The following is a 26,248-nucleotide window of genomic DNA, read 5'->3' as shown; positions in this document are numbered from 1 at the left end:
TGAAGCAGTTTATTATATAGTATTGTAACTGTTTTCTTTTGTGTTTTCAATATTTTATCCCATACATTCTCCTTCCAGTCAAAACCGGTTTTTTGGTCCTGTTTAAAATATTCTTTTATTTGTAGGTAATTTAACCAAGTTATATTGCCATATAAGGTCTTTAATTGTTCATATGGTTTAATCTCCATCTTCCCTTTCACTAATATATCCTTGTATCTTGGCCAAGTCCTCCATCCTAATAGTCTTCTTTGATGTGCCTCCATTGCTGAAATCCATAATGGTGTTGTTTTATAAAAAAATTCTTTGTATCTCATCCATGTCCGTAATAGGGAGGCTCGCACAAAATGGTTACCAAAATTTTTCTCCTTCGTTTCTCTGTTATACCAAACATATGCATGCCATCCCACTCTTAGATCATGGCCTTCTAAATTTAGGCACTTTTCTTTATCTAAAGTCATCCAATCCCTAATCCAGGATAGTGCGCAGGCCTCATGATAGGTCTTCAGATCGGGGAATCCCAGTCCCCCTCTCGTTTTCTTATCTATTAAGTTTATATATTTAATTCTCGGTCTTTTTCCTTTCCATACAAATTTCAATAGATCTTTCTTCCACTTTTTAAAAAGAGTTTGATTTCTTATCACCGGTAAATTTTGAAACAAAAAAATAAGTTTTGGTAAAACATTCATTTTTATCAAAGCTATTCTGCCCAGAAGAGATAGTTTCAACCGGTCCCAATTTTGGAGGTCCTTTTGAACCTTCTTCCATACTGCTTCATAATTATTCTTCAAAAGTTGCCCATTTCTAGCTGTAATCCAGACTCCTAGATATCTAATTTTCTTCACACCTTCTATTCCCACCTGTTGTTGGATCTTTGTTTGTTTCTCCTTGTTCACATTCTTAAATAAAAGTTTAGTTTTCTTCATGTTGATTTTAAAACCTGCCACCTTTCCAAAGTCTTCTATTTTATTTATCCAACTTTGTAAATTTTTCTCTGGGTTTTCAATTGTGCCTATTAAATCATCCGCAAACGCTCGTATTTTGTATTCAAATTTACCAATTTTTGCTCCTTTAATCTTTTCATCTTCTCTAATTTTCTTCATCAGGATCTCTACAGCCATGACAAAAATCAGTGGAGAGAGTGGACAACCTTGTCGCGTGTCTTTTGTAATTTCAAATTCTTGAGTCACTTGACCATTCACTTTCACTTTAGCCTTTTGAAACTCATAAATAGCATTAATTGCATTGTTAAATTTCTCACCCATGTCCAACTCTTGTATCAAGATCTTGAAGAAATCCCAATTCAAATTGTCAAATGCTTTCTCAGCGTCTATTGACAAAAGGGCAAATTCTTTCTGATGGTTAATCTCATAATATTCCAAAAGATCTAATACGTTGCGTATATTTTCTTTCATGTGTCTATTTGGGAGAAAACCTGTTTGTTCTTCTCCAATCCATTTACTTAAAAAGGTTTTTAACCTTGTGGCCATAATGTTTGCGAACATTTTATAATCTGTATTTAACAAGGAGATCGGTCTATAATTTCTAATATCAGTCTCCGGTGAGCCTTCTTTATGTATCACAGTAATTTCTGCCTCCTTCCAGGAGTCTGGTACCTTTCGATATTTCATTGCCTCATTCGCTATAACCTTAAAAATAGGCATCAATTGCAGTTTAAATGTTTTGTAAAATCCTGCCGTGAACCCATCCGGTCCCGGGGCTTTATCAGCATTCATTTTATTTATGGCTTTCTCTATTTCCTCTTCTGTTATTTCCTTATTCAATTCTTCTCTGTCTTCATCTGTTATTTTGTCTAACTTTATTTGTCCAATATATTCCATAATGTCTTCTTTCTTTATATCCTCTTTTGTATATAGCTTTGTATAAAAAGACCTAAATTCCTCCAGTATTTCTTTATCCGTCTTCAGATCTTTTTCTTTGGTACTTATTTTAGCAATATGGTTAATTTGCCTCTTTTTTCTAACCTGGTTTGCTAACCATTTACCCGGTTTATTGGCATTCTCAAAAGCTTGTTGTTTTAAAAATTTCATCTGTCTTGATTGTAATTCCAACTCTACATAATTTTTTTCTTGTTTCAGTGTCACCAGTTGTTTCTCTATTCGTTTAGATGGGTTTTTCTTTAATTCCAATTCTTTGACTGCTATTTCTGCCGACAGCTCATTTATCCTTTTGTTCCTTTCTCTATTCCTTCTTGCTCCTTGTTGAATGAAATGCCCTCTCAAAACTGCTTTCAAGGCATCCCATACCACTCGTGGCTCCGTTGCATCCAATTTATTTATTTGTAGATAGTCCTGGATTAATTTCCTGAAGTATTCTTTATCTTCTTCCGTCTTTATCAGGTTCTCATTTAATCTCCATTTTCTATGGTAATTTTTTTTGATTTATAACCATTTCCAAAGGGCAGTGATCCGACAAATCTCGTGGCAAAATATTGATCTCTTTCAATTTCGTAGAGAGGTTCCTAGTAATCCAGACCATGTCAATCCTAGACCAGGATTGATGTCTATTCGAGAAAAAGGTATAGTCCCTCTTGTCTTTATTTTTACTTCTCCATACATCTTCCAGATCAAAGTCTTTTTGTAGATCCATAAATTTCTGAGGGAGTTTCCCTCCCTTAGGCTTCTTTTTCTTCCCACATTTGTCCATTTGAGAGTCCACAACTCCATTAAAATCTCCTGCCAGGATCAGCTCATCAAATTCTGTTTCTTTTAACTTAATATTTAGATATTCCACAAATTTTCTCTTTGGTCCATTGGGGGCATATATATTACAGACCAATATTTTGGAGTCTCCAATTGTCATTTTCACTGCTACACATCTTCCTTCTGTATCTCTAAATGCCAATTCTGAATCTATTGAGTCTTTCACATAAGTTACCACTCCTCTTTTCTTTTTCTCATATGCCGAATAATATTCTTTTCCTAATTTTTTATTCGGAAGATGCGCCACATGTTTATCACAGATATGTGTTTCCTGTAACATTATTACATCAAAATTCTGTTTCTTCAAAGTCCTCCACACTCTCCTTCGCTTCTGGGGGGAGTTCATACCATTGATGTTGTTTGAAAAACATTTTATTTGCCTCTCCATCATTTTATTCATTCTTATCTAGTCCCAATCCTGTATCGCCAAAAGCCAATTCCGCTGTAGCAGTTACCGGTTGTTCCGAGCTCGGACCTCCTTTTTCTTCCTTTTTCCGTGGTGTCATTCTCTGTGGTTTCGGTTCTTTTCCAAGAAAACCATAATCTTTTGGTGATTTATATCTTGCCTTTTTTGCCTTTACTCCTTTCCTTGGTGTAGATAGTCTTCTTTCTTCTCCTTCCTCTATCTCTACTTCTTGTTCTTCTCCTTCTTCTCCTGATTCTTCTTCTTCTTCTCCATGTTTTTCATCTCCTTCCTTCTGTTTCATAAGTTTTTCATAGAAAATCTTAGCCTTGTGTTCAGTTGTCAACCAATATCTTTCTTCATTATATGTCACCATTATCCCTTCTTTTCTTTCCCACCTAAATCTTATCATTCTTTTCTTCAATTCTTCTGTTAAGAAAAAATATTTTCTTCTTCTTGCTAAGGTCGCCTGTGGAAATTCCTTCAGTACCGCGATTTTCTTTCCTTTATAGAAGATTGGTTTTTTGTTATTATTATAAAGCACATCATCTCGTACCTTCTTTCTTGTGAACTTTACTATCACGTCCCTATCTGTCTTATTTCTTCTGGAATAAAATGATGAAATCCTATAAACCTGGTCGACCTCCTGTTCTAATTCATCTCCCTCACACTCCAGACAGTCTGCCAGAATTTTGATTATCAATAATCTTATGTCTTCTTTGTCATCTTCCATTATATTTCTGAGTCTCAGTTGGAAATCCATTTGCATTTGCAGCAATCTTTCTTGTTCTAATTCCATTCTTTCTCTTTGTCTATCCAGTCCTTTTATTTTCTGTGCCATCTCTGTTTGCGTTCCCTCCATTTTCTCTTTAGAGGCTTTCAATTCTTTCACTTCTCCATCTAACTGTGTTATTTCTTTTCTTATCTGTCCGAATTCCTCTTTTATTTCTGTTTTCATTACTTTAAATTCTTCTGTCATTTTTGTAATTATTTCTTCTTGTTTCTTATAAAATTCTTCATGTTTAGTCTTCACTTCCTCCTTCAGTTCTACTTTCAACGCGTCTTGTTTTTCTGATATCTTTTTAATCTCCTTTAAAATATTATCCATTTTTGGGTTTATATCCAATGATCCTCTTCGTGACTCTGGTTTACTTGGAGTTGTCATTTCCAATTTGCTTCTTATTTTCAAAAGGTTTACTTCTTATTTTCCAAAAATCTCTTCTCTAAAGATATCTATTATCCAATTATCTTATTTCAAATCCAAGACAATTAAGTAATTAATTAATTCCTTAGTCAATAAAGATCTCTATTAATTTCAAATTTCTTATAAATCTTCGATTCAATTATTTACAACTTGTTAAGCTAATTCATTTACTCATAATATATTCTCCCACTAAAATTTAAAATATACACCTTAATATACTAATATCAGACAGTCTCTTATTAGCTCAAATATTATTATCAGTTGATTTAATTGGTTTAATATATTTAGATTTGATTTTAATTTTTCCCCCTTTATTTAATAATAGAGGGAAAAAGAATATATATTTAATAGAATGGCACTATTTTATGTAAAATCGATTTCTTATAATAATATAGTAACTTCGCTTCAATTTATCAATTTGTCATAAGAGATATATATTTTCCAATAAAGAATATTATTTTCTTCTTCTTTTCCTCCACTTGGGGGCACCAAAAATCAAATTAGTCTTTTAGTCTTTTACTTATCCACTTCTCTGCTCCTCCAATGTTCATTTATCGTCCACTTCTCCTCCTCCTCGTTATAATAGTTTTCGTCTACTTCTCTTCCTTGTCCGATGTCATCTTCTTCTCTTCCTGGTCCGTCGTCGTCTTCTTCTCTTCCTGGTCCGTCGTCGTCTTCTTCTCTTCCTGGTCCGTCGTCGTCTTCTTCTCGTCCTCGTATCTCCTCTCCGTTGCTTCTGATGTAGTTATTGTCTTACTCCTCCGCTCCTCCGGGTCTCAGTATCTCCAAATACACCAATTTCTTCTCTGCCGATCTATAGCGTCTTTTCTCTATGGTCCAAGATGGCGCCGTCCCTCCTTCCGCTCCGTCACTTCCTCCCTGCGTTCCTTTCCGGCCCCTCTTGGTTTCCTCTTGTTTCTTAGTCCTCCACTGTCTCCGGCCTTCCAATTATGTCACTTCCTTTATGTCATCCAGCTAGATTGTTTATGAAGAAGGCTGGGGTAGACTCAACAATAATGGCGCCAAGGTCGGTGATTGTTTACCTTTATTTCTTCCACCTCAGTTGAAATTATGTGAGGAGTTCTTCGTCCTCCTTCCTTCTCTTATATTAAATTATCATATAGATATACAAAATTAATTCCCTTAGATCTGCTTTTTCATTTAATTTATCCAGATTTTGCCAAATTTCCTCTTGTTCAATTTGTTCCAATTTATCCAAATTATTAATTCACCTGAATATAATTTATACTTCCTTGAATCTCTTTTATTTTCTATTTCTTTATTCTTTATTCTTATTGTTTATTACTTCTCCAGCCTTCCTTGCCTTCCTCTTCCCTCCGTTTCTCCCTTTTGTCAGTTGTTGTCAATTTGGGAACTCTCTCCCATTACCTGGGGGTGAAGTCTTTCTTTTTTCTTCCCCTTCACTGGGGATTTCTTCAATCTTCCTTTCTTCTGTTGGAGTGGATTGGCGGCGGTGAGACAAGCCTTGCGGCTTGATCCTTGCGGGGTGGTTCGCTTCCCCTTCGCGCTCGGACCCTCTCGACCTCCCCTCCTTGAGGGGGGAGAGATCTTTGGGGTCTCAAGCCTCCTTGGGGTTTGCGACACCTTTGCACTCAATCCGGCAAAGGGGGGAGCTTTTTAGCTCTACCAATCCGGCAAAGGGGGGAGCTTTTTAGCTCTACCAAACCACCACAACGCCGGTCCTCGTCGGGAGCTCTCTCTCGGCGAGGCTATCCCGTCGCCATGTCCACCGGAAGTCCCCGTACCCGAATGTATGTTTACTGTAACCAAACCACAGCTACGTAGCGACAGATAAACTATCAAAGTTTTTTTTGAGCAACACACATGTACGTTAATGCCGCTAGGCGTCGCTAGGAGTCGCTGTTTTCAAAATGGCGGAATCAGGCAAAGAGAAGGCGTTTTGTGTGATGACATTTGCTAAAACAATGTCAGTAATTACGGTCCAGCGAGAATTTCGAGCCAAGTATGGCAAGGAACCACCTCATCGACATTCCATTGCGAGGTGGGTAAAGCAATTTGAGGAGACGGGCTGCTTATGCAAGGGTAAAACCACAGGACGACCGCGTGTCTCCGAAGACACAGTGGAATCCATTCGTGCATCCTTTCAACGAAGTCCCCAGAAGTCGACAAATCGTGTTTCCATGGAATTGAACGTTCCGCAAAAAACTTTGTGGCGCGTGTTACGCAAACGTTTGCAGTTCAAGCCGTATAAATTGCAAATGGTGCAGGCTTTGAAAAAAGGTGACTATTCGAAACGACACGATTTTTGCGAATCAATGCAGCGAAGACTAGAGGAGGAAGGCTTTGCCAACAGACTGGTCTTCAGTGACGAGGCAACGTTTCACCTGTGCGGGAAGGTCAATAGGCATAATCTCCGCTTTTGGGGATCTGAAAATCCTCATGCCGTATTGGAACATGTAAGGGATTCGCCGAAGGTAAACGTTTTCTGTGCAATAACCAACCGTCACGTGTTTGGCCCATTCTTTTTCGCGGAGAAAACCGTAACAGGCATAGTGTACGCTGACATGTTGTCTGAATGGTTGATAACACAGTTAGAAGAGAAAGTGCCCGATTTCGTATTCCAACAGGACGGTGCCCCTCCGCATTGGCACAACAGTGTACGCGAGTACCTCAACGAACACCTTCCCAGGCGTTGGATTGGCCGTGCTGGAGTGACTGATCTTCCATTCCTCCTGTGGCCCCCCAGGTCCCCCGACCTCACACCATGCGACTTTTCTCTCTGGGGGTATGTGAAAGACACTGTGTTCCGATCTCCATTACCGCTGACCTTGGACGACTTAAAACAGCGCATATGTGCTGCATTCGATGCCATTACGTCGGATGTGCTGCAACGGATGTGGAATGAACTGGACTATCGCTTGGACGTCTGCCGTGTCACACGGGGCGCCCATATCGAACATCTCTGAAGGTGAGACAAAACTTTGATAATTTATCTGTCGATACGTAGCTGTAGTTTGGTTACAATAAACATACATTCGTCTAAAATTAATTTTCTTATTGGCCTATTCATTTTGACTAACCCTGTATAAAAGATTGTCAGAACTTTTTGTTTGTCAAATACACCCTCCCCACCCAAAAAACAGCATTTGTATTCTAAAGTGATGCTCACTCTGTCTATGAAAGTAGCTTTTATGTGTGAGATTTCAATGAATTAATACAGTAGAGTTATTAAACCTCTGAAACTGCTTACCACAGCAAGCTGTGTCCGTGAAGCTACTGTGTGAAAAACTGCAGGCATCATAAGAGATTCTTCAACTTTTAGTTCCATCTCATTTTCTGCTGAAAATGTCGTTTTGGGGATAGCTGGAGGACGTTCACACAGAATCATTTCTTTGTTGAAGAGAAAAATTGGATTTGTGTCCTGTGTTAAAATAAAGCTGTTATTTCCATTTTATTCCAGATTTCTTTTTAAAGAAATAAGGGTAACAGGATTGATATTTACCGTTCCAGCACTGTAACTACAGACTTTCCTGTCAGCTGCCATGCATTCGCCTCCATTGACAACCAGTACCTGATGTTGAATGGCAATCTTGTACTTTGTCTGGATTGCTTGTTTAAGATCTGCCACACTATGGAAAAGGATTTTTTTAAAAGTGTATTTCACTGATAATTAAGTAGCACATACAAGATATTTTTACTCTTTAAGAAGTGAACATTATAGTTTCAATTATTCAGTTTTCAAAGACTGAATAACTGAAATTGGTACTATAATTATCATTCTTACTGCAATTGTATATTAGTAACGTGACTTATTGCCATTATCCACCCATTTGCCAATCTGACATCATAGCTGTATAACAAGAGATAACCAACATATACTGCCCCTGTATTATTTATCGTGCTATAAATAAATCATCATCTCCCTTGGAAAGAACTCCAAAGAAAGGTGAAGAGAAAGGGCTTTCCCAAGTTATACAATGTATCACCTAAGTAACAGCAGAAATTATACACTCATCTAGTTTTTCTGAAGCATTACAGAAAACATATACGTAGTTTTGATTTGATTGCGAGACATAGTACACACTAAAACACAAACATACGTAGCTTTGCTATGATCAGTTAATTAACAGAATCCTCAAAAGAAGAAAATGATAGATTGTTCTTACTTCTGTACTGCAAGTTCTGTATCAAAGGTAAGGGTCGTCCCAGTATTCACCAGAAATACATATAACTTCATGGCGACTTCTTCAGGTTTCTGAAACTTGTACCTTTGACTTCGTGATTATGTAGGAACTAGGAAAAGAGGTCACATAGTCGTTTTACTAATGCACACACAATGACTATCACACGGTCACAATATCAAAGTTTAGCAACAAATCAAGATGTCTTATGTAAGGGTCTAAAAATCATGATGAACAGCCACTATGGTAGCTCATAGAACAGAAAATTAATCTGATGTGGTGTATGTGTATCACTTTATCAGTTTACATTTTACATCTTTGGAAGTGGCAAAGGTAAAGTGGGAAAAGGGATGTGATTGCATTTTGCAAGTTCCCACACATTCTTGTGCTTCCAATTGCCTTTTAGAAATACACACTGAGCATGGGGGTCTGTGATGGGCTCTTTAAGCCTGTTCAGATAAACATACTTACAGAGAACCACACTCTACAGCATAAATGTAATCCTTTTATTTAAATCATGTTGTCAACCTCCACAAGAAAATGCTTTTATGGGCCAGTTAGAATCATCAAGATACTGAAGGATCAAAAAAGTCATTTCAAATATTTCGTAATCAGTGCTCCTCCAAGTAAGCTTCAACTTCAGCCATAATGGTCAGTAGTCAGGCAGTCAAAAATTATGGAAGGGACTAGAATTTAAAAGGCTGCATTAAATATACCATGGATCTCTATGTATAAGTTGACCTCATGCATAAATCAAGGGAAGGTAAGGGGGGCATATTGTGGACTTAGCTATGTCCTATGGATAACATGAGTATCATTCCACAGAGTGGGGAAAACATCAACTTGCCTCAAGTAGCCAGCTGCCCCTGGCTGCCACTGTTCTGCTGCCCAGACATTCAACAAGGCCAGAAACAGTGTTGCAGAAGAGAAAACAGAAGATTTAAGGCACAGTAGTCTTACGAGCCATGGATAAGTCAGCCCAGTTTTTTTAAGGTTGATTGTTTGACTAAATCTTTTAACTTACACATAAAAAGGTGACAAGAGTATACATTTAAATGTATGCAACCATATAGTGAGAACTTAACCTCAAATCCTATAAAAGCAGCCATTTTTGGCTCAATTGTTAGATTTCATCTTGAAATATTTTTTTCTCAAATAGTCTAGGTAATCGAGGTAGCAGCCCCCCCGGGTTGAAAGTCCTGTTGCTTAATGTCAGGCCAGTGAATGGAAAAACAGCGGCCTTTCAGCATTTGATCCTGGATGAGCATGCCGATTTGGCTTGCATCACAGAGACCTGGTTGGACCGGTGTGTGTGTGGTAAATCTCTCTCAACTTTGTCCACGAGGTTTCTGTGTGCAGAAGCAGGCAAGACTTGGGAGGGGGGGGGGTAGTTGCAATGGTCTATCAGGATTCCATCCACCTGACCAGATGCCCTGTCCCACAGATGGCCACATTAGAATGTGTCTACCTAAGTGTGAGTGGCCAGAACAGAACAGGGATTCTGTTGGTGTACCATTCACATCGCTGTTCAACAGTCTCCCTACCTGAGCTGGCTGGGATGGGATGGTCACGGGCTCGGTGCTGGAGTCCCAAAGTCTAATTGTGCTGTGGGACTTTAACATCCATACGAGACCTCTTTATTGGGAACGGCTCAGGAATTCATGGCCACCATGACAGCCATGGGCCTGTCCCAAATGGTTTCTGGCCCCACTCATAATGTTAGACACACTTTAGATCTGGTCTTCTGTTCGGGACGAGATAAGGGTGACGGTATAGTGGAGGATCGATCCTTTGTCATGGATCAATCGCTACCTAGTCAGGTTCAGACTCACTGGCTCTAAACCTCTGCAGGGGCCGAGGACTGATTAGCAGGTTCCGCCCACTCCAGGAGGCTTATGGATCCAGATGGATTCCTGACGGCTCTTGGGGATTTTCCTGCCATCTCAGTAGGTGATTCTGTTGAAGCTCTGGCAGACCTCTGGAATACGGAGGTCGCCAAGGCAGCTGACACAACTGATCCCAAACATCTCCTCTCACAAAGCAGAGCCAAATCAGTCCCCTGGTAAATCTCATCAATCTTACGGCATTGATGAGATGTTTAATTGATTTATATTGACTGTATGCTACTGTTTTAATTGTTTTTAACTGTTTTATGATGTTTTTGAGCATTGAATTTTCTACTGTTAACCGCTCTGAGTCGCCCAAGGGCTGAGAAGAGCGGTATACAAATATAGTAAATAAATAAATAAACAAACAAACAAGAGAAGGGGCCTCTGGAACTCTCTCCCTAAAGAGATATAAATGGCCCCCTCCTTACTCTCTCTCTCTCTCTTTTTTTAAATTAAACACTTTCTTATGCTTTCAAGCATACAGAGAAGAGGAGACACAGAATATCATGCATAGTCACCATGGAGTGGAAAATGCAGGTCATTCTTGCTGCTGGTTGTAATTTGTTTTTTAACAAATTAAACTTTATCTTGTTTTGTTTAGATTCTTGTTTTGTCTCCCTAATTCTTAATTGTGAAATCATCCATTTATTGTGTTTACCGTTTAATTTTTGATAACGTGTTATTATTTTTGATATAGATATGGATTTGTTTTTGGAATTTGGGGGTTGGCTATTTTTGTCTATGTTCAGCTTCTTACGGCATTTAATGTTTGCCAATATCTGTTGTAAATTGCCCTGAGTTTCCTCGGGGATATAAATAAGGACTATTATTAGTAGTAGTAGTATTATTTCCCCAGACAAGAAATCTTACCTTCAGGCACTGCATGGAGGTACCACAGTCTTTAGGAACAGGTAGACTACAAAATAATATATTTTTGTCATTTGGCTTTGGCAAGAAAATGATGCTTCTAATAAATACAGCATTTAAAGAGCTGCAGAGGGAAAAAAAGAAATGAGATGTAAGTATTTTAACAATGAAAATTCAAACATGCATGACGCTTCATTTCAAAAACACTAATTAAAGCCAATGTATTTAGTAGGGCTGGGCGGTTTCGTTTCGTAATTTCGTGATTCGTAAAAAAATCGTTATTTTTTTTGTTAACGAAGCGATAACGAACCATTCAGGAGCATCTAAAAAATGAAACGAATTTTTATATTCGTTTCGTAATTGTTTCGAATTCGTTTTGTATTCGTTTCGTTATCGGTTTGAAATCGTTTCGTTATTATTTCCGCATGTCTGGGGCAAGTTTTATAGTTGTTGTTTGTTTAATCAGTGAAAATATCACACCAACAGTCAACAACAGAGGGAGAGGGAAGCTTCAGAAGTTCCCCCTGTCCCATTTGGAGGTTTTTTAGCGTATTGCGCGGTCGCGTCCGCCATTAATGAATCGATTCGTAATTGTTTCGCAATTGTTTCATATTGTTTTGTGATTTACTAAATTTCGTAAATATCGAACTTTTTTAAAGAAAAATTTCGGAATTCTTTTAAATAACGAAACGCAAAAAAACCCCTAAAAACGAATCGAGTTTAGAAACAAATTTTTCCGTGGTTGGCCAGCCCTAGTATTTAGAGCCAATGGTAAAGTCTGTTCCTCAGAACAAAATAAATATTAAGCAAGTCATGGGATAGTTGTGGTAGATATACCAGTGCTCTCCAGGCATTTTGAATTTCAGAACAAATCAGGATAATAGTCTTGGATGAATATTGAAAAATACCTAATCACCTATCTGTTCTTTAGGTAGTGAAAACTAAGTAACAGTGAAGAAAAACTTCAGGGCAGCAGCCTGAAGTGAGATTTATGTTTGTACAAAACTGTATTAAGGCTGCAACCATTTTATCAAAGAAAGTAGAGGAAACCTAACCTTGTAAAATAAATCCACCTGCTCATAGGTGCCAATGCCAACCATTTCCTGCACACAGATATCTGGCAGAAAGAAGATTCAGACCACCGATTGATCTATTGAATACTGAAAACACAAACTTAATGTAGCTCTTCTCAGAGTAAGGAAATTTATTTCCAGAACACTGTATCTAGCACAATTCATAGAGAACTAAATAAGCAAACAACTTCTCACAAAGGCAGCTAAAAGTATTATTTGCATGTAACTCTGTAGATGGCATACCTGTTTCTAACAAAATTAGCAATCAAAATATTTGATCCTACTCAGTTTCTTGTTCTGTGGGCTATCACAATAATATGCAAGAAAATTAGACTAATTTTCACATTATTAGTCCCTATATGCCAAACTGCACATGCCAAATTGTGTTAAGATCACTTATTACTGAAACAAGCATGCATCCTATAAAAGTTATTTAAATTAATACAGATATCTCATTTGCCCTGCTTCTCTAATTAATGGAAGGACATAGTCGTTGAAGCAATATCTCACCAAAAATTCAACTGTATGCTTCCTTAGTATAAGGAATTGGCATTTTCTGGACTATTTAACTAAAATGTGTGGTATTTAAGGAATTCACTTTTTAAAAGCTCCCCCCCCCCCCCAAAAAAAAGTATGATCATAGAATACACACAGCTGGAAACATGTTTATCTCTGCAGCATTTCTTAATTCCCATTTCACAATCTATATTTTGAAGAAGTGTTCTGCATCCACCACAATTCATATTAGAATTTTACTATTTATAGCTACTCCACATTCAGAATATAAATATCATTCCATTTGAGACAGTGCAACTTTTGAATTATAGTTAACTACACTACGTATTTCTGTTGTATGTACAATTCATTACCTTCATCAATACTACCTGACATTCATTCTACCAAATTTTTAAAACTTCACTCATTAAGTAACTAACAGTGTCTAGGGCTGTGATAAAAGATATAAAGGGATGAACAGTACAATTCTGTTCTGGAATTAAGTCAGCAAGATGAAACATGATTGTAGTTATATCGTCTATCATTGTGCAACTACAAATTTTGGAGTGCAGTGAATGTCCATTACTGAAAAGTGGAAATGAATGAAGATGGGCCAAATCTTGGATGAAAAATAGTGGCAAATCACATTGGTATACTATCCTTTCCTAGTCTAGATCCTGTGTACTCTGCTGGCATTGCAATATGTCAGCAAAACAGCTGTGATGATTAATATACACCCCCTGAATACATTTAAGGACAACACATATGTTTCTGCTTAATCTGTCCACAGCTTATATTAGGGAACAACATCCTAACTGTAACCAACCATAGATAGGGTAATCTTTAGAGTTAAGACACCACAATATAAAAACAATATTTTAGCTTATACAAGGTCCACGTAACTATGCATCTATGCACCAAGAATTTAGAATAGAACAATGGAAGTTATCGAAGAGGAAATGAAAGCAAACATATAGTGGAAAAGGACAAATGGCAGCTCTTAACAGCTCAATGGACTGCATATCCCACAAGCCTTCATCAACATAGCAAGTCATGAGGAATCTGAATGCATCTAGAATTAATGAAATTTAACCCTGCTTTAACTGCCATAGTTCAGGCTATGGGATTATGGGAGCTATAGTTTGATGAGGCAGATTAAACTAAATGTCTTGTAAAACTACAAAGCCTATAATTCCATAGCATTCAGCTAAAACATGAGTACTGTCAAGCTATATTAATTCTACAGTGTATATATGTACTGTCAGTCACAGAATCAGTGTGGGGAATAAAAAAAATAAACAGACAATTTTCCCAGCAGGGGAAAAGTGTCTCTCTCCAAGGATTTGTATTGGAGCTAATAATATTTAATATTAGCAAATGATCTGAAATCAGAGAAGAACTCTGTGATATCACATGAGCTAGACATAAGAAGACTAGATTCATAACAATATGGTGAATGAAATTCAATGCAACTATATAGTCATACACTGGTACAAAAAACCCCCACATAATATAATATCCATTATTGGGATTTAAATTATCGGTTAAAAGATATGGATCGAGAAGTGGGTCTCTCAATTAAAATAGAAACATGTATAGCAGGAGTGAAAAAAACTCAGTTTAGAGATTATTTTAAAAGAGACTAAAATGTATGAATATCATGATGCCCTTTATATAATGCATTGGACAACCACATTTGGAATACTATAGTATGTAGAATTCAAGTCCAATTTCCTGTCACAGAGAATTGTGAGGCTCCTAAGTGAGACCATAATGGTCAAATACATTAACATCAGCTCTCCACATTCACTGGTATTATGGGTGCAAGACCCTACAAAAGTGAAAAAAATGTAAAGAATCATAGTTTCAAAGTCAAGGGAAGTAATAGTCCCACTATATTCTACTAAGGTCAGACCTCATATCCTGACTGCATTCAGTCTTGGGTACCTCACTTTGATAATTATCTAGACAAGTTAAAGCAGGTTAAGAGAAGGTTAACAAGGATGATAAGTGACCAAAAGATATAAGGAAAGATTGCAGAACCTGGGCATGTTGAGCTCGTTTTTGTTTGTTTGTTTGTTTTGTTCTGTTTTTTGTCATGTCAGGAGCAACTTGAGAAACTGCAAATCGCTTCTGGTGTGAGAGAATCAGTCGTTTGCAAGGACGTTGCCCAGGGGATGCCTGGATGATTTGATGTTTTTATCATCCTTGTGAAAGGCTTCTCTCATGTCCCTGCATGAGGAGCTGGAGCTGATAGAGGGAGCTCATCCACCTCTCCCTGGATTCGAATCTGCGACCTGTCGGTCTTCAGTCCTGCCGGCAAAGGGGTTTAACCCACTGCACCACCGGGGGCTCCGTGAGCTTGTTGAGCTCGGTGAAGAGAAGACATAGGACTGACATGATTGCGTTCTTTAAATATCTCAAATGCTGTCACAGAAAGGAGGGTGGAGGCTTGTTTTCTGTTGCCTCAGATAACATTTTTAAGTTGTTTTAAGTTACAAGATGGTGGATTTTGATAGAACATTAGAAATAACTTCTTGCCAGTCCACTTTGGCAATGGAATCAATTGCATCGAGGGACAGTGGAGGTCTTCTCCTCTGGTTGTTTTCAAGATGAGACTGGATAGTTACCTACCATGTATATTTTAGATCAGGCCTCCACAACCTGTGGTCCTCCGGGTGTTTTGCACTCCAACTCCCAGAAGCCCTAGTCAGCTTGTCCAATGGTCATGAATTCTGGGAGCTAAAGCTTAAAACACCTGGAGGGCAACTGGTTGTGAAAGTCTGCTTTAAACAGAGATCCTGCATTAAGTAGGGTTCGGGCTCAATGGCCAATGAAGCCCAACTATATAATTCAAAGACTCTTATGCACAATTATGCAATTGCTCAACTAAACTATGCAGAAAGGAACTGTACCCAATGGAAAAACCCTCTCTCAATGATCAATTTTCAATAACCACATAAGGCTAAGATCTACTGAAGCGGCCACCTCCTCTACATAATTTTTCTTGTTAATCTCACAGGTCATCAGACCAATGCAATGCACAGAGATTTGGTATACTACACATAACAAAAAAAGCACAGAACAACTAAAAGCTATATCTTTCTTTGTATGAGTGTCACATTTGTGATCTTAAATGAAGGTAGAAACTACATACGCAATTTTATTTAAGACAAGGATGAGGATTAAGTGATGGAGCAAACTATACAAGATAATCTTCTGACATACAACTTTCAAGCACAAAGAAATCCTACAAGCAGTGTGGTAACTTCCATTCTAATGCAATGCTGATACTGCAATCTGTTTAATGAAGATTGACATTTTAAGCTATGTGTTGTGTTCTAGATGGCTGGCAGATGAGAGACCACAAACACAAACTCTAATGCTCTCAGAATGAAGACCACTGGTCTAAAGTGCACTGTTCTCTTCAAGTTAAGAATGTACCTCTGTCAATTTCTTTATCCTGCAGAGTCTCAACTAGAGAGCCATTCTGGAACCTGTAAATCTGGAAATTTCCAGGAAAAGTTACATCTCCACACAGAGTTATTCTGGAACTATATCATATGCTCATCAACTGTGGAAATGGGAATAGGTTGTGGCTGAATCTATGCAACCCATCATGACTTTTTCTTCTGTCAGCATAGTGACCATCAGATGTTTTGGCTGAAATGCTCATCATCCTTGATTATTTGACATGCTGAGCTGGGTCTCTACAGTTCCCAATAGAATGAGAAGTGTGCGGTGGGGTTACTTCCTTGTAGAATACATACTTGCATATTATGTGCAATGTGATGTTGGTGACATCATTTAGATGATCCCACTGTCACATGTCAACTGTGCCCACCATGTATGGCTAATATTGGAGACACATTATGACTTGTGGGTGGTGACAGCTGCTTGGTACACTGAAGAAAAGCCCATTATTGCTGGATTGCATCTTTTTTCCCCCTAGTTATTATCATACTTTACATATTGCTGCCAAGGAAGCATAAAATATTCAATATTTATAACTATGCAAGTGCTCTTAAAGATATCACTAGATAATGAATAAATATATTCCTTTTAAAATAAAGCTACTTCTGAAGTCCCATATTTTAATGATGCCATATCCTGCTGGTGAAACTATTTTCACTTCCTTGTCTTAAATAGTAAAAATAATTATTGGAAAATAAAAGAGAGGAATAATTAAACCCATGCTGTTACCACTTCGTAATACCTTATTTTTCCTGAATTCTGTAATTAAGCAAGAACTGACCTAGTCAGTATTTCAATGAGATACAAGGAAATGCCTCACCAGAAATTCCAAAGAGCTAGGAAAGGCTCCTACCTGAAATAAAGGATAATTGCCACCAGCTGTAACTCCCAATGCAGCCCAAAGGTTTGACCCAGGATAACTCACTTTCCTATACTCCTAAGATGCTAGAGAGCTTACAATTTAGTTTTACGACACTGCCATAGCATCACTGTGCATACATGGTTATGAATGTTTAAGTTCTTTGTATTTACATAATCCCCAATGGCACAATGCTACAAGTCCATGAAGTTTAGATAGAAGTGTATTTAAAAATCTGGATAATAAAATACCTAGAATGCAGCTAATGCATAAGCCAGTTATACGTTTATATTAGTCAAAGTACATTTTGGTTTTCCTTTAATGCATGTGTCATATAACTAAAAGTAGTTGCATCTTTGTCTTTTATAGGTATTTGTAAAATACTATACTAGGGACAAATAAAGTATGATACAAAGGTTTTATGGAATCCACAAACTTCCTATTTACAGCCACAAGACTCCCCAAGACACAACCAACAAGATTTATTTTTAAAATCTTAAGTTCCCTTAGATGTTCCTCATCTTCAAATTACCCCAAACCACAAACACAACCACTAAACATAGTGGTTTGCTCTTAATGCTAAAACCTGTAAAAAGGTTAAATCAATCTGAAGCAACAACATAGCAAGAAAAATGACCCATACTCACACCATAGGTTCCCACTTTTGTCTTCCATGCCTCAGCAGTACCCCAACAGGCTAGGCCTGAAGGAAATTAAGACCTGCAACACCTGGCTCCCAAGCCCTACTACTACATTTCTAAAACTGGAGGAAATATAAGAATATTTACAGAAAAGATTAGAATAGTAAGGGATGGTCAGATTTCCAAATTGCTGAATACCAAAGTCAATATTGTCTATGACAGTGTAATTCCATTTTCAATGCACACTTGTGAAAGCTAGATAGTGCAAAAAGCTAGCAGAAAGAGGAGGCCAGACAGGGAGCAAAGAGACTGTTCTCAGTAGTGGCAGCAGCTTCTGTGTTGCCAGGACAAGAAGTGCCCAGCTGGTGACCCAGTCATTCTTACTGCTTACCTGCAGATCCTGCCTCCTGGGCAGCTCTTCAGGACTTTTGCCTGCCTTCTCCCCCCAACTCAGTCTCGCACAGTTCCCCAACTGGCCTCATTCACAAACTTCCTCAGTTTTGAAGGCTGTGTGAGTGAGACAAGTTGGGAATCGCATGAGGCTGGCAAGCCTTGGCCAGATGGAGGGGCATGGCTTTCCAAATGGCCTCATTCATACTGCCTAACTTCATGGCACACTATGCCTCCACTATTGGATACATTACGTTTGAGGACATATCCATTTTTTAAATGTGCATCTTCAAAACTGAGGTGCACATTACATTTGATGGCACATTACACTCAATGAAATATATGCTTCTTAGGCCTGGGCGGTTTCGTTCGTTAATTTTGTAATTCGTTAAATATTCGTTATTTTTAGCAATTACGAAATGAATACAAAACATTTTTTCAAACCCGGAAGGGTTTTTCAATAACGAAACGGCATCCTCCATCCTTTTTACGAGCTTCCGCCCGTTTCGGAAATGGAATGGAGGATGCTGGTGCCTGGGAGCCAATCCGGCGCTCCCAAGCACCCAAGCAGTGCACCGTGGCTGATTTTGATTGGCCGGGAAGCCCTTTAAAAGCGGCTCCGCGTGGCCGCTTTGCTCATTGTTGCGGAGGCGAGGGAGAAGAGAGGTCCGGGAGGGCGGCTTGCATTGGCTTGGCTGGCTGGCTAAGCTGGATTTCCTTGCATTGATTCCTTAATTCCTTAATTCTGTTGTTGGGAGAGCGAGGGCGGTTTTTGTTAATTTGTTAATTTTCCATTTTTAAATATTTTTGAAAAATACCTTTCTTTTATTCTTAAAAAAAATCAAAAAATATTCTTAAAAAAGGAAAGAATCTTGTGAGCCTGTGTGTGTGTGTTTCCCCCTGTCTTGTGGCTGTTGGCTTCACAGCGGGGAGAGCATTTTGTTAATTTTCCATTTTTAAATATTTTTGAAAAATACCTTTCTTTTATTCTTAAAAAAAATCAAAAAATATTCTTAAAAAAGGAAAGAATCTTGTGAGCCTATGTGTGTGTGTTTCCCCCTGTCTTGTGGCTATTGGCTTCACAGCGGGGAGAGCATTTTGTTAATTTTCCATTTTTAAATATTTTTGAAAAATACCTTTCTTTTATTCTTAAAAAAAATCAAAAAATATTCTAAAAAAAGAAAAGAATCTTGCGTGCCTGTGTGTGCGTTTGTCATTTGTGTAGTTCCAACCAGTGCGCTCCTTTTGCCAACAGAAAGTGCTATAATACAGTGCTCGCTCATTATTTGTGTAGTTCCAACCAGTGCGCTCCTTTTGCCAACACAAAGTGCTATGTATAATATAATACAGTGCAATTAGCACGAATAACGAAATTTCGTAAATGCTTTGCGCATGCGCTAACGCGGTGCGCCATCTTAACGAATCGATTCGTTATTAGCGATGCATACAAATAACGAAATTTCGTAAATGCGTTGCGCATGCGCCAACGCGGGCGCCATCTTAACGAATCGATTCGTAAATATTTACGAAATTTCGTAAATACCGAACTTTTTTAAGGGAAAATTTTGTAATTATTTTAAATATCGAAACAAAAAAAAACCCCAATTACAAATCGATTTTAGAAACAAATTTTTCCGTTGTTACCCAGGCCTAATGCTTATTAATATTAGTTTGCTGAATAGAAACACACATTAAAGGAGATTCCACAAATCTGTGCTCCATCAGGTAAGGTGAATATAGTTCATCAGACGAGAGTGGAACTACAAAATCAAGGTCAAAATTATTCTAGGTTAGGAATTGGTTGGTCTTACTTTCCCATTGTTTGCACTGAAGAACACTGCAGAGAGCATTATAAAAGATTAAAATGCTCACTAAGTTTAGTTTATCTACTAGCAAAATATGTTATCACTAATTAGGGGACTGTTAAACTTGGGAGGTTAAATGCAAATTAAGGTGCATGCAACCAGGCTGATAAAAACAGATTCATTCCTTTTCCCTTCCTCCCACAGTAACCTTTATAGACTGAAATATTATCACACAAGAGGTGGCGGAGATCCTATTGATTGGAATGAACTTGGGGAGAGCCCCCAATGATATAGAAATACATTATGTTGCCCTTTTATGATTATCCTGGATTTTCCTGCCAAAGATGCCATCTTTTCCTTTCCTATGCCAACATGATTTAGATTCAGTAGCATTTAGATTGAATGTAATCCCAAATGTCACTTTTGCCTCTTTCAATTATATTTTAACTACATGCACTATTTGAAGTTACACAGCATCTAACATGAAGTTCAGTAGGATTTACTTTCAGTTGAGTAAGCAACTTTTAGTTTATATTTAGGGTTTTTCAGAAACATCTCAAAGCAGAAATATAGATCAACATAGAAGTGTGCACTGGGTAAAAACTTTAACTTACTGGAAGAAAATATCACAGAGAATTCATTAGTATTTATGAGGTATGTCATGAAAGGATCAGCATGCATACACATGGAATAAAGATCACCCCACATGAATAGGGAACAATATCACACACTATAATCCTGAAGCTATTCACAAAAGTAACACTACACTAACTAAAGAGAAATGTTATACAACTATGAGCTCTTTAGCAAGAGAGACTATTCCGTTCCATATACTTGGTCATTAAATAATGTAATAATGGCACTATCAAATCTAGAGCCCTCTCTTTCCCTGACAACTATAATAGTGTGACTGTCATGTTATTTTGAGCTCGTACATCTAAATAAAACGCAGCAAAATTTAGTACAATCACAAGCCACTGCCATGGCAAAAACAGAAATACACATAATTACTTAAATGCTTCCCTTTGCCCTAGATAGCTGTAAACATACTACAACATTCATTAATTGTTAGTTCAACTACAGCGACCAATAATTATACAACTACTGTGTGTACTGGACTATGTCAACTGAAGACATTACGTTGTAGAGATTTGCATATGAAAGGTCTTTTTAATACATAAAACATGCTGCATATTTAATTTAGATTTTAATCATGCAAATAGATAAAATTCTATAAAACAAAGTGCTTAATATATGGGGAAATACAGAAGGAATATCCATGGGGTGTGAGAAATTATCATTTATTTAAAAATGGAAACAGAATGTCCTACCACCTACTGGAAATGAGGCCTATATAACAGTCACCACAAAACTAATTAAAGCAATATACCACCGATGACTAAATCAGAAAAGTAAATTTGGCTATCAGTTTGGTAGGGAAAGTTTCTCTTTATAATGAAAAATAATTAAAAACAAAACAAAACACTTTTTTTTTCAAGTCAGAGTCAGGGGTTAGGGAAATCTTTAAAACAAACCAATTAGAATGGCACTCACACAGGGAAATCCTCAGGTAACTGCTACATTTTTTCTGAAAGTTATTCATTATTGTTGTGTGTGCATGTGTTTAGCAATGATGTATTTATTTACTACAGGTACTTCTAACACCATGTCCTGTGTAACTTACAATACTCAATCCCAATTCCCCCCCAAGCAGATCCAACCAAGTCAAACAGGATTATGTTAGCAAGTATGCAAATATGACAAAGGAGTGTTGAATAGAGATTTACAGATTAACTGGTAGGGTCATGAGTCAGAGGCATTTTGTGATATTTAATTTCCCTTAATTCCCTCAAACATGTACAAGCGGATGGTGAACACTCTCGTATGAACGGGAAAACTAAAGGGATGGTATATTCTGTTGTCACCAGCTAAGATTTAGTAAAAGGATCTTCTAATCTCACACTATAGATAATGAAATGAATGTACTGGAGAAAGAAAAATCACCGGATGACACAATTCAACCACATTCCAAACTGCAATGCCAATGTCACCCAAATCACCCTGAGATGAAACACACCATGAATCACAAATAAGTTATTTACATTTAGCAAAAGGGTTAAACTGAGCAGGCAATGAACGTTTGGTGGGGAAAGGAGAAAAAAAGTACAGCGCTGAGCAACACTGCCTTTTGAAACTCATAGTACTGCGTGAGGAAGGAAGGAAAGAAAGAAAGAACAACAGTAGCAGCCGCCACCCGAAAAAAACAACCACAGTGCTCCTTTTCATAACAAAGTGTTGTGGGCGGGCAGCAAAAGTGCGGCTGGGCTGAGTCATCCGGCTTGTAGTTAAAAGTTTTGGAAGAGATCCCACACCCCTCTGAGAAGAGGCAAAGAGAGGACACACAAGAGATGATACAAAGGAAGGGAAGATTTGAGAGACCAGTGATCTATTGGTCAAAGGATTTGAGGCTGCTGGGAGTTGAAGTCCAAAACCCCTGGAGGACTAGAGAGAATAAGATATTCAAAACCAGTGATTCCCCCAAATTCTGATCCTCCATGACTTTTCAACTCACAGAATACCTGACCATTGGCTGAAGTATCTGAAGCTGTTGGGAGTTGAATTCCAAAATACCTACAGGATTGGGAAATCAGCAGTTTGGATTATAGCCCCACATGGAGAAGCCCCTTCAATTCCACACATTGAGAGGAAGAGGAAGACACACAAGGGAAGGAAAAACACAAAGAAGAGGAGATTCTGTGTGCCATTCCACACAGCCATATAATCCCAGAATATCAAGGCAGAAAATCCCAATTATCTGTTTTGAACTAGGGGCCCTCCTGCATAACCCTATATCCCATAATATCAAGGTAGAAAATCCCACAATATCTGCATTGAACTGGGTTATCTGACTCCACACTCAGATAATGTGGGATTTTCTGCCATGATATTCTGGGATATAGGGCTGTGTGGAAGGGTTCTGGGTTATCTGAGTCCACACTGTCATATATTCCATCTGAAAGCAGATAATGTGGGATTTTATTTAGCTGGGTGGAAGGGGCCTCAGATAACCCAAGGCCCTTCCTGACAGGCCCTATATCCCAGTATCTGATGCCAGGTTTTTTGCTTTAAACTGGGAGCCCTTCCACATAACCCTATATCCCAGAATAACAAGGCAGAAAATCCCACATTATTTGAGTGGACTCAGATAACCCACTTCAAAGCAGATATTGTTGGATTTTCTGCCTTGATATTCTGGGATATAGGGCTGTGTGGAAGGGCCCTGGATTATATGAATCTGCAGCCAAACATGAGATCAGATACTACAATATGAGGATAAGCAGAAAACCTGGGATCAGATACTACAATATGATCCTGTCTGGAAGGTCCCTGGGTTATCCAAGGCCCCTTTCACACAGTTAAATAAAATCCCACACGATCTGCTTTCAGCTGGAATATATGGCAGTGTGAATTCAGATCAAAGCAGATATTGTGGGGTTTTCTGTCCTGATATTCTAGTTTATATGGCTGTGTGGAAGAGCCCTAAGTCTACACTGCCATATATTCCAGTTCAAAGCAGCTCATGTGGGATTTTATTCAGCTGTGTGTGTGTGGGGGGGGGGGGGCTTGATCTGTGATTCCCCAAACTGTGCTCCTCCAGGAGGTTTCCCACTTTAATACCCAGAATCCTTAACCATTGGCCAGAGGCTGTTGAGAGCTGAAGTCCACACTGTTCAAAAGAGGACCAGGATTTGGAGACCACAGGTTTAGACTCTTGCCTCACAGGGAGAAACCCCTTCATCTCCACACTTTGAGAAGAAACACAAGAGAAGGGAAGAGGAGAAGAGATTTGGGGTCAGTGATTCCTCATAGAATCAAAGAGTTGGAAGAGACCTCATGGGCCATCCAGTCCAACCCCCTGCCAAGAAGCAGGAATATTGCACTCAAAACACTGGTTCTCCATGAGTTCCCCACTTCAGCTCCCAGAATCCCTGGCCATAGCCTAAAGAGTCTGAGGGTCCTTCCACACAGCCCTATTATCCCAGAATATCAAGGCAGAAAATCCCACAATATCTGCTTTGAGCTGGGTCATCTGAGTCCACACTCAGATAATGTGGGATGGCTGCGTGGAAGGGCCCTGTGGCTGCTGGGAGTAGAAGTCCAAATACTTTTCCAGACACACAAGAGAAGGAGAAAGAGAAGATGATATTAGAGCAGGCCTGGGCAAACTTGGGCCCTCCGGGTGTTTTGCTTCAGCGGCTGAGGAGGGAAAGGAAGGGGCCTGAGGCTGTTAGGAATTGTGGGGGTTAAAGTCGGAAACACCCGGAGGGCCCAAGTTTGCCCAGGCCTGTGTTCGAGACGAGTGATTCTCCAAATGCCCCGCAGCGGTCTTGGGGGGGCTCCCCGCCTTACCCGAGGGAGGCCACAAAACCCACAGCAACAGCGGCAACAGCCGGGCAGCAACGCCGCCGTCCCCGCTGCGCCTCATCCCGGGCCGGGGAAGTGCCTCCTTCGACTGCGGCTCCCTCAGGGAAGGCGACGGGGGTGGGCAGGAGCCGCAGACTCCGAGATGCGGCGAGGCCCCGCTCGCTCGCTCGCTCGCTCCTGACGCGCCGCCCTCCGCGCCGCTGTTTGTTATTGTCGTCACTGTCTTCCGCCGCGGTGCACGCTGGGTAAGTCACAGGCCGGAAGAAGAACGGGCGGGGAGGAGACGAGCGGAAAGGAGGGAAGGAAGAAGGCGGAACCACAGAGAAAGGTGCCTAGAGCGCCCCCAGAGTGTATTCCCGGCCTAAGCGGAAGTGGAAGGCCTCCGCCTGTGAATTGCAGCACACCAAAAGACCTGGGAGTCCCTCTGCACCAGGCCTGGGCAAACTTCGGCCCTCTGGGTGTTTTGGACTTCAACTCCCACAATTCCTAACAGCCTACCAGTCAGAGTAGGGTCTAGAGCAGGCCTAAGTCAGAATAGGGTCCAGAGCAGGCCTGGGCAAACTTCAGTCCTCCAGACTTCAACTCCCACAATTCCTAACAGCCTACCTGTCAGAGTAGGGTCTAGAGCAGGCCTGGGCAAACTTCGGTCCTCTGGGTGTTTTGGACTTCAACTCCCACAATTCCTAACAGCCTACCAGTCAGAGTAGGGTCTAGAGCAGGCCTGGGCAAACTTCGGTCCTCCGGGTGTTTTTGGACTTCAACTCCCATAATTCCTAACAGCCGATTATGTTAGGAATTATGGGAGTTGAAGTCCAAAAACACCCGGAGGACCGAAGTTTGTCCAAGCTTGCTCTGGACCCTATTCTGACTTATAAGAAGCACTGCTTGAATATCAAGCAAGAAGTGGGTGCTAGAAATAATATCATACCACAGCTGACTGGCACAACTTGGAGATGACAACGAGATATAGTGAAGACATCTGCCCTTGGGCTTTGCTGCTCTGCTGCTGAGTATGCATGCCTAGTGTGGAATACATCCCAGCCCGTTAAAAATAGTGGATGTGGGTCTTAATGAGACATGCCGCATTATCACAGGATGTCTACACTCCAAACCACTGGAGTAATTATACTGTTTAACCGGTATCGCACCACCTGACATCCACTGAGAAGTAGCAGCCTGTAATGAAAGGACCAAGGCAGAGACATCTCCGGCCCATTCTCTGTTTGGATATCAGCCAGCATGTCAACAACTTAAATCAAGAAATAACTTCCTAAGATCTACAGAGATACTCGGAGGAACACCTCAGGAGGGAGAGTCCAAAAGTGGCAGGCTAAAATCCGGAACCTCAGTCATAGGCTGAAACTCCCTCCTGGGCACACAGAAGGTTTGGCGACTTGGAAGGCACTGAACTGACTGTACTCTGATACCACAATATGTAGAGCTAATCTTAAGAAATTGGGCTACAAGGTGGAGTCCATGACATGCAAGTGTCAAGAGCAAACCACAGACCTTATACAACAATGCAGTCTGTGCCCTGCCAGATACACAATGGAAGACCTTACAGCGACACCATAGGCATTCAAAGTGTCCAGTTTCTGGTCATAAGAAATTTAGCATAATGGCAAGGTTTTGTTCTTTTCAAACTCTGTGGTTTTTAAATATGTGGTTTCTTATACATTATAACTGTACTTTCAATTTGCTTCTGACACAATAAATAAATAATGAATTGCTGGTGGAATAATAGAGAATGAGGTTTCAGTGGAAGAAGGTCGCTGTGGTTGAACCATAGAGGATGGCTCAGCTGAGGGGAAACTACTGTAGTTTATTCAGGAAACTGGAG

The 26,248-nt window shown here is 39.4% G+C and overlaps 1 protein-coding gene across 2 annotated transcripts in view; it reads right to left on the bottom strand.

The window, feature by feature from the left end:
* RB1CC1 (RB1 inducible coiled-coil 1) overlaps positions 1-24,644 on the bottom strand; it is a 77,097-nt gene extending 52,453 nt beyond the window's left edge. Inside the window, exons 1-5 of one of the 2 annotated variants that reach the window (XM_060775299.2) lie at positions 24,394-24,644; positions 11,250-11,370; positions 8,476-8,602; positions 7,812-7,938; positions 7,560-7,730 (exon numbers count right to left, since the gene is read on the bottom strand). In XM_060775299.2, coding sequence (XP_060631282.2) covers positions 7,560-7,730; positions 7,812-7,938; positions 8,476-8,546 — 369 coding nt within the window. In that variant the 5' untranslated portion in view covers positions 8,547-8,602; positions 11,250-11,370; positions 24,394-24,644. The remainder of the gene's footprint in view (positions 1-7,559; positions 7,731-7,811; positions 7,939-8,475; positions 8,603-11,249; positions 11,371-24,393) is intronic. The other variant, XM_060775300.2, reaches the window with a different exon arrangement.
* Between the last annotated feature and the right edge of the window lie 1,604 nt (positions 24,645-26,248).

Source organism: Anolis sagrei, chromosome 4, assembly GCF_037176765.1.
Source record: "Anolis sagrei isolate rAnoSag1 chromosome 4, rAnoSag1.mat, whole genome shotgun sequence".
Classification (NCBI taxonomy): Eukaryota; Metazoa; Chordata; class Lepidosauria; order Squamata; family Dactyloidae; genus Anolis; species Anolis sagrei.
This window is presented reverse-complemented; position numbering and strand designations above follow the sequence as displayed.